The 9655-nt window shown below is 36.0% G+C and overlaps 1 protein-coding gene across 1 annotated transcript in view; it reads right to left on the reverse strand.

Annotated features, from left to right (window-relative positions):
- LOC129725622 (F-actin-uncapping protein LRRC16A) overlaps nt 1-9353 on the reverse strand; it is a 56336-nt gene extending 46983 nt beyond the window's left edge. Inside the window, exon 1 of the mRNA XM_055681665.1 lies at nt 9117-9353. Within this exon, the coding sequence (XP_055537640.1) occupies nt 9117-9153 (37 nt within the window). The 5' untranslated portion in view covers nt 9154-9353. The remainder of the gene's footprint in view (nt 1-9116) is intronic.
- Between the last annotated feature and the right edge of the window lie 302 nt (nt 9354-9655).

The following is a 9655-nucleotide window of genomic DNA, read 5'->3' on the forward strand; positions in this document are numbered from 1 at the left end:
ACCAAATGGAACAAAATTTGACAGGTAAATGTTTTTAGTGGTAACAAATATGTACATAATGGTTTGAAATCCTATAAGGGAAATTCTATAAGGGAGGGATCCCATGAAAATAAAACACAAATTTCGCACAGCTCAATAACCAATGAAGAAAATACAACCAAATTTGGTATGTGAATGTTTTTAGAGGTAACAAATATGTCCATAATGGTTTGACGCCCCTCCCTCTTCTGAAAATACATGTTTCTTCACAAATTTTTGCACATCTCGCGAACTAATCAACTAAATGGAACCATATTGGCGGGTGAATGTTTTTAGTGGTAACAAATATGTTCCATAATCGACTTCAGACAACATTTTGGATTGTAAGATGGCAACTTCCGGTTTCTGAAAACAGCAGAAAATGACCAAAAACCACCCAATATGAGTTTTTCTTTAACCAGTATGCCGTTCAAAATCCAGAAATTGTCTCCAAATGCCATTATGAAATCCAAATGGCGACTTCCGGTGTCGGAAAAACAGCGGCAAATGACCAAATACCACCCAATATGGGTATTTCCGGAACCGGAATGATGCACTGGAGCCACAAATCGACTTCAGACAACATTTTGAATTGTAAGATGGCAACTTCCGGTTTCTGGAAAACAGCCTGAAATAGACGATTCCCATTAAATATTAGTATTTCTGGAACCAGAAAGATGCACAGAAGCTAAAAATTGATCACAGACACAATCTTGAATTTTAAGATGGTGACTTCCGGTGTCTGGCAAACAGCCGGAAATGACCAAATACCATTCAATATGAATGTTTTCGGAACCAGAATTACGCCCAGATGACAGAAATTGATTTCACAGGCAATTTTAAAGTCCAAAATGACGACTTTCGGCTTCTGAAAAACGGTCCAAAGTGACCAAATATCACCCAATATGAGTTTTTCTTTAACCAGTATCCTAAATACCATTTTGAAATCCAAGATGGCGACTACCGGTTTGTGAAAAACAGCCTAATATAAACAAATACTATCCAATATGAGTATCTCTGGAACCAGACTGATGCAAGGAGCTAACAACTGACCTCTGGCACCATTTTGAATTGCTAAGTGGCAACTTATAGGCAACAGTCGGAAATGACCGAATAATACTCAATATGGATATTTCCGTAAACGTGATGATGCATAGAAACCAAACATTGACCCTGGAAAACAACCAAAAATACCTCCCAATATGGGTATTTCTGATGTCAGATTAATGCCAGAAAGTCTGCTGATAATGACCGAATACCACCCAATATGAATATATTCAGAATAAAGGCGATGTACAGAAGCCAAAAGACGAGGATGTTGTCATTTCGATAAAACCAATCATTTCAAACGATTTGTTATTTGACTTTGATCATATCCTATGGCCGATTCGTCGTGCATTTGCAGACTTCGAACAAACCGCAAGGAATCAATGAACTTGGAACGTTCAAATAGTACGACACCACATTTAAATTATGTTGAGGCCACATATATCGATCAAAGCAGGTATAGTTTTAAATAGTCTTTGAATTTCTCTTCTTTCCATAACTTTTGAGCCACATATCAAATTGTTATGAAGTTTGTTATTTGTAAGTTTGAGAGATGACTCGTTCGTATGACACTAGTTATGTTCAAATAAGACATGTAATCTTCGAGATAATAGACTTTCGTTGTTTTATTAACAATTTAATACATAACGGTTGCTTAAGTTCGATTATAATCAAATAAAATGGGAACGTGTAGGGCAGCCAAACTTTGAAACCACGTGTTCAATCATAATTCATCAGTTAACCCTTAACTAGCCCGCTCATCTGATAATAATAATCAAATCGGTTGTGTAGTTTCTGAGATAATGAAGTTTCGTGATTTTCACAAGTCGGCAAATAAAGTTACCGTTCGATTACAGTAAAATTCAATAGGGTCTTCTGAGGCAGCTAGACCATTCATTTGACACTAATTTTGTGGAAATCGGGTCGGCCATCTCTGAGAAAAGTGAGTGAGTCCAAGTAGTCTTCGAAATATGTTCCTTTGCATAGCTGGATTTCACATTTTTAAACATAACAGGCAAAGTAATAGTCCGACTACAAAACAAATCAATAGGGTCTTATGGGGCAATTAGAACTTCTATTTGACACTGATTTTATGAAAATCGGTACAGCCATCTCTGAGAAACATGAGTGAGATTAAACAGTCTTCAGAACACGTTTCTTTTGATAACTTTTGAACCACAAGGTCAATCTTTATGAAATTCAAAACTTAAGGGTTTTCTGGGTAGCCCGTTCTTTTGAGACTAATTTTGTTCAAATCGGTTGTGTAGTTTCTGAGATATTGATGTTTCATGATTTTCACATTTTTAAACATAACCTCTAAACTAAAAATCCGATTACAATAAAATTCAATAGGGTTTTATGGCGCAACAAGACCCTTCATTTGAAAATCGGTCCAGCCATCTCTGAGAAAAGTGAGTGAGAATAAAAATCTGCACATACACACACACACACACACACACACACACACACAAACACACACACAAACACACACACATACATACACACACATACAGAAAATGCTCAGCTCGTCGAGCTGAGTCGAGTGATATATGCCATTCCGCCCTTTGGAGCACATTTATACTTTCGGTTTTGCAAGTGATTGCTATACCTTTCTAGGAGAAAGGCAAAAATATGTTTGTCGTGCAACACTACCTACTTGTTTACTAATACTAACTGTTTTCAAAGTACGCAACCAATAACTACTGGGTTACTTATAATATCTGTTTTCGTATATAAATACGATTGCACTACTCCAGATGTGTTAGTAACAGTTTGCATTTTGTGAAGATGAATAAAGTGAAAATGGAATACACCAAGCCCAAATGCTGTAAACCCTTTCCTGGTCATCGGTGCTCATCAAGCTTACGCAAATTAAACGAAAACGTTATTGCAAAATTAAAAACATTGAACAGTCAAGCTCATTTTAATACGTCTTTATCAATTTGTGATTCGTTTAGTTATTTGAATGATAGTCAAGCCACCATTCATCCCTTCGTTGTTTACTATTCAGAATCTGGAACTCTTAAGAATACCAGCTTCATCATAATATCGGAAGTACTCCATCATGATACTGTTGCAGTTTAGGTGTTCATTGCCAAATTAATGAGTTTTTTGAAAACAACAATAGAGTTGAAAAAAGCGATATTAATGTCTGATGGAGCTGCCTCACAATATAAAAATAGAAAAAACTTTGCAAGTTCAAAACAAAATATAACGTCGATGCAGAGTGGCATTTTTTTGCGACTTCTCATGTTAAAGGCCCATGCGATGCAATTGGTGGCATATTAAAACGAATGGCAGGAAATGCAAGTTTAGCTAAAGAACATGAACATCCCATTACAAGCGCAAAAGAATTGTATGATTGGTCTAATCAGAAAAGTAACAAAAATTCATCAAAAATGTCATTTAGTTGGGTATAATATGAAGAATATGAACAAGGAGTAACAGAATGGAGCAATATTTTCAAAAAATCTATAATAATAGCTGCCACACAAAAGTATTACTCTTTTGTTTCGATTTCAGAAAATAAGATATAAACGAAGCTGTTTTCAAAAGATGACGAATCATTTACTTATGATGTATATGAAATATAAGGTGAAACTAGTTCTGTAAAGTATCTATGTCATGAAAAAATATGTTCTTAAGATAATGAAACTCGAAAATAAGTATTTGATTCTTATATATATATATTTATATCACTTAAAACATTTAACTCTTTTCTTGAGAACCGTTCGCCCAATCGTTTTGTTGTCAAAGAATGAACGTATGGTTTTTGCTGGAGAACCATGGACAAATTAAGAAAAACGTGTATTTTCCCAAATAATTATAATTTTTCGAGCTTAAATTTAAAATAACTCGAAAACCAATGCCTTAGAATGTTAACTACCAAGAGCTTTTTGATTTAAAATGACTTTATGCATCTTTTAAAATCATCAGAATACAAACATTTTGAAAAATGTTTAAATTAGAATTTTCATAAAAAAATTAATCTACCATAAAAAATTATTTTTCATTTCTCCATCCTGGACTTTTTTTTAAAGTTGCGTATTAACGTCAAGTGTCTTTAAAAAAAAATAAGAAAAAATTCAACTCTTTTTTCTTTAATTGAAATTTAATGTTTATTTTTTTTGGTAAAAAAAAAAATTTTTTGTGCAGTGTATATTTTTTTATGGTGCATTTTTAATTCCCTACAACTCATTCTCAGACAGTTTTTCTATACAATCAACGGTTTCTGGGCTACAATGCTTCGAATAAAACCTATACCAAAAGGCATACGCCCTTTTAGAATGTAACTCATGGGTGTAAAAAATCTCTGCATCTGTGAAAAATGCTCAGCTTGCTAAGCCAAATACGTGTGCAAAGTTTCATTCAAATCAAAAATGGTCGATTAAATTTTCGCGTATTTCCAGGCGATTTGAAATGATTCTGCTCGTTCATGTAAAAAAACTCATTTTTGAAAAATGGCAATGGCTCAAATATTTGAGATAACCATTATTGCTGGGAAGCTTGAGCGAATTGACAAGTAATAATATAGAATAAACACATAACTGCATTAAAAGAGTGCACCTGTAGTGTTCAGGGTCGGCGTTTCATGTGGGTAGTATAGGTAGTAGTACCCACTCGGAAAATATCCATGTGGGTACTAACCCACACGGAACTATCGGACAAAACCAAAAAAAGTACTGTTGCGAGCGACAGGTTTTTTTATGGATATCGTTAAGCGAGAGGTTATAAATCTACAGACTTATGTACAGTTGTAACGTTACTCAGAGAAAAAGATTATTTTTTAATTGTTTTAATTACGATAGAGTTCTGAATTTTATTTACGATAGAGTTCTAAAGTTTTGTTTTCTCGTAAAAATTTGCTATGTCAAATTTGAGCTCAATCGGACTTTGGGAAGTAGAGCCTCAAAGTGGTCAAAGTTACAATTTTTTGATCGATGAAAGAAATGTTCGAGCTGGGAGTGTCTCTTGTGTGTTCTGGTGTAGCTCGAGTCTTCCAACGCAAAAGTTTCCATGTCCTTAAAATTTAATTTTTGTTTTTAAAACAAATTTTTATGGAACAACATCAGTTCTCGACATTGCATGCGTTTCTAAGAGATTTGCTATAAAAAATTGATTTCTGAAACTTGAACCTTGTGCATTTTTAGGTTGGTCAAAAATGTAAGACTTTCACGACTGTAAGTAAAACCCTCTCAGAAGTTCGATTAAGCTCAAATTTTGGATGGAAACTTTTTTCGAGAAGACAAAATTGTTGAGCCCTAACGTTAGCATTGAAACGCTCAAAAAAGGCCGATTTTTCATGAGTTTACCTTTACACTACCTGACGAAACTACCCATGCAGCATCAATCATAGTCACCCATGAGTCAGCAGAAAAAAATTGACTCAAACTCTAACCATAATGGCGAAAACAGTGAAGCTATTCCGTTCAGAAGTGTGCGCGATCAAAGAACGTTACCCCGTAGTGTCGAAAACAGACATCGCACGGAAAAGGGACGCCGGTTACGCTTGTTCCGGTATCTACAACATCTTGGCACTGCTGGACTACAATCAGAGCATCGAAATAAAGACCGGTTCCGGACGGCCGATGACCCTGAGCGACAAAAAGCTCCAAAGAATGCTGAAGAGGAAAACCGAGGGGGAAGTGACTACATCGCTGCGTACGCTTGATCGAAAGGTCAGTTCAACCGGCCAAACAGTAGAAAAGTACCTGGCGAACATGGACATCAGAAAGCGGAAGTTGCTCGATGGTCGAGTCGATTTTTCGGGCGAATAGCGACGTGATGATGGTGGTCCACGCCGAGACCTGTCTCACCCTGGATGACAACGACCGGCAGGGCACTCCATATTTTACTTTACCCACAAGGGAAGTGACCTCTGAGGTGAAATTCATTTCACACACCAAGTTCTCAAAGAAGGTTCAGCTTTATAGTACGAAGCAGGGTTGATATTTGTTGACACTCTTGAGTGAAAGTGAAAAAAGCATCCATAAACGTTATTTTTTTTACAATCCTTTCAGAGTTCTCCTTTCCCGCTTTTTGCATGGAAGTGAACTGTCAAAACACCTCATTATATTTCATGCGATGAAAGCGAGACAACAAAATCAGTTTATCAGTTAACAAAGATTGTCAAGGCATCGGTCAGTGTCAGTGAAAAAGTGTTTCGGTGAGGTTCATTTTGGTTGAGTGGACTGTTTGTTTTTCTTTTTCGCTTTGAAGTGAAGATCATTTGGTTGGATTTGTCGTCAAATTTTATTCCGTAACCGTGAACGATGCGCGCGATCTATTTCATCTGAGTATAACAGCACGCTACTAGGACGAAAATCTAGTGTATCTGAAGGAGTGCTACGATCATTGGAAGTGAAAATTGAAAATGATTGGCTGTAATTTTCGAATAATTATGCTGGGGAAAATGACTTTTATCAGCACTGGTACGAAAATTAAGTAATTAAGCTTCCAAATTTCTTTGCTCTACAGAAACAAAACATGTATTTTCACAAAATGATTCTACCCTGTTTTTTAATTAATTAATTTATCTTATCAATTCTTAACAGCCGGTCGACATCGGCGATTTTGCGACAATGCCAACCAATTCTTGATTGGAATTTAGTAAACGATAGAGATTCGCCGTAAACTCGACAGCCTTGAAACATCCTTTGGCGAAAAGCGAGACAACAAAATCAGTTTATCAGTTAACAAAGATTGTCAAGGCATCGGTCAGTGTCAGTGAAAAAGTGTTTCGGTGAGGTTTATTTTGGTTGAGTGGACTGTTTGTTTTTCTTTTTCGCTTTGAAGTGAAGATCATTTGGTTGGATTTGTCGTCAAATTTTATTCCGTAACCGTGAACGATGCGCGCGATCTATTTCATCTGAGTATAACAGCACGCTACTAGGACGAAAATCTAGTGTATCTGAAGGAGTGCTACGATCATTGGAAGTGAAAATTGAAAATGATTGGCTGTAATTTTCGAATAATTATGCTGGGGAAAATGACTTTTATCAGCACTGGTACGAAGTGCCTGCCGGAAGTTGCATCGTTTATCAAGAAATACCGTAAGGGCGAAGACGCGGTACTCTGGCCGGATCTGGTGTCGGCCCACTACTCGAAGCAATCGTTGGAAAAGATGGAGCGGCTAAAAATCGATACGGTACTCAGGTCGGCCAACCCACCCAACGTTCCCCAGCTGCATCCCCTCCAGAGTTTCTGGACAAACCAGAAGCGTGAGACCTACCTCAACAATCTTGACGCGAAAATTAAGGAGGAATTAATAAATAGAACGAAGAAAGACCTCAAAAACATGCCAACACGCATGTCCACCATGGCGAATGTTTCGGTAAACCCTCGGAAAGTCACTCGCAAGGGCGTGAAATTACTTTTGCAATGAGCCTATATAATTGCTTTCCATTTAATGGGAGACATGACTACTGAACGAAACTCGAAAATCTAATTTCTCTTAAACATTCCATTGGCACCCTATTGTTGATGCACTGTCAACTTTTCGTGAAATTTTGTTCAGGTATCAGAAGTTCAACCTCCCTCCCCCCCCTGCACGGCTACGCCTTTGTCACCCATGAACCTTCCCTATTCACTACTACCCACTCGGGAAAATAATGTGACGCCGGCCCTGGTAATGTTTTCGCATGGCAGATTTATACCAGGATATTTGACAGATTTCAATAAAAGAAGTATTAATTCTGTTCATTTTCTGTGTAAAATGCGTTCTTTCCACCACAAGGGAGCGCTGCAAAATACACTGAGCACTAAGCAGTTTTCGAATCACAGATGACCTTCCGTTTTGTGCTGCTGGGCAAATTTTTCACAGGGTAGCGTCGATTGTTTGTTTTTTCCTGCTAGCGGTAAAATGGTGTCAAAAAATGCATAGTGGTATAATTGTGTCAAAGAAAATGAACTTTGATCTGCTGTCTTGTTACTGAATAATTAATATATTTTAGTCTTGCATTGGCTTGCTTGTTGCCAAAGATGCAAGAAAATTAAGTAATTAAGCTTCCAAATTTCTTTGCTCTACAGAAACAAAACATGTATTTTCACAAAATGATTCTACCCTGTTTTTTAATTAATTTATTTATCTTATCAATTCTTAACAGCCGGTCGACATCGGCAATTTTGCGACAATGCCAACCAATTCTTGATTGGAATTTAGTAAACGATAGAGATTCGCCGTAAACTCGACAGCCCTGAAACATCCTTTGGCGAAATTTTAAAAATTAATACCGAAAATTCTAAAATACTACGCTAAAACTCTGAGTTTCTTATTTAAGAACAAATTGTCAAAGTTTATGACTTATGCGGTTTCTAGAGCGACTTGAAAATAGTTTCGCTCTCGGAGAAATTGCGGTTTTCCCAGAGACTCGGAAATCACCTTTCAGTCCCGAAGAAAAGCCGCGTTCACTCAAAGATCACCTTCCAGATCCGAAAAATTCGGGTGAGACTCAGAGATGCTATAATTTTTTCTAAATAGAAAAAAATAATAGATATGTTGATTTTTTTAAGGAAACTATTTAGAACATTTTGCATATTTGGGATCTGTTGATTTTTTTTTCAGCGAGTTTTCAGTCTTCCGTGGTTTGTGTTATAAGCTTATCTTGAAACATCTTACTAATGGCGAAATTTTATTCAATCTTAGTTGTCTACAGAGAACGAAATGAAGGTGCCAAAGAAACGTACCTTTGCACCAAATAAAAGAACATATGCACATGAGTTTTAGGTGATGCTTCCAATTTTACAATAATCCTTAAATTATTGTAGAAATAGATGTTTTTTCATGCAGTTAATGCTATTTTAATGTTAATGCTATTTTAAGATAATGCTAAGTTCTTCTAATATAGGAAAGATGATGATGATTTAATATGGGAAAGATGACAAAAATAGAACTTTCTGTGATAAATATATTTTAACTTGATAACATTATAGTCTTTAATAGTCGAATAACAGTTTTTAGCTTTCGATGTACATTCACCATAAAAATAAATTAATATAGAACCTGGCTTTTATCCAAATAAGAAAGTTAAAAATGTAACTTAAAAACTCACCGTTTAAATCTTTAGTTAGTTGGGATCGGGTTGACATCGTTACTTTTTGCAGTTTTGCTGTTGCCAAAATATTTATTGCCTTTCATAAATAAGGTTTTAACGGATATCAAATACAGTCTTTTAAAACAAAATCAAAACGAAAAACATTCCAAAAATCAATTCACATTTACAACTATTTTGCGTGAAGGCCATTTTACAAACTTACTTTGTTGATGTCAGAAACAGACAGAAACTTGTTCTCGTCGGCAAAGATGCCAAATTTTTTAAGTATACTAACTACTGGACAACTGCTCACTAACTGCTCGAAACCTACACGGTAAAAAATTGTCATGTTTTTTCAAGAGATTGTGCACTTGACTCAATTGGGTTGTTTAGCTATATCAGTTTTTTATATCATGTGAAAGATCTGCATTTTCTAAGTAAAACGTGATTTAAAAAAATGTTCTACCGTTGTCCTTCGCTTTTCAAATCACGATTTAAAACTGCTTGAAACCTGCTCGAAATCGCTACAATGACAGTTCGCTCATATACCAACTGTC

This window comes from Wyeomyia smithii, chromosome 2, assembly GCF_029784165.1.
Source record: "Wyeomyia smithii strain HCP4-BCI-WySm-NY-G18 chromosome 2, ASM2978416v1, whole genome shotgun sequence".
NCBI lineage: Eukaryota > Metazoa > Arthropoda > Insecta > Diptera > Culicidae > Wyeomyia > Wyeomyia smithii.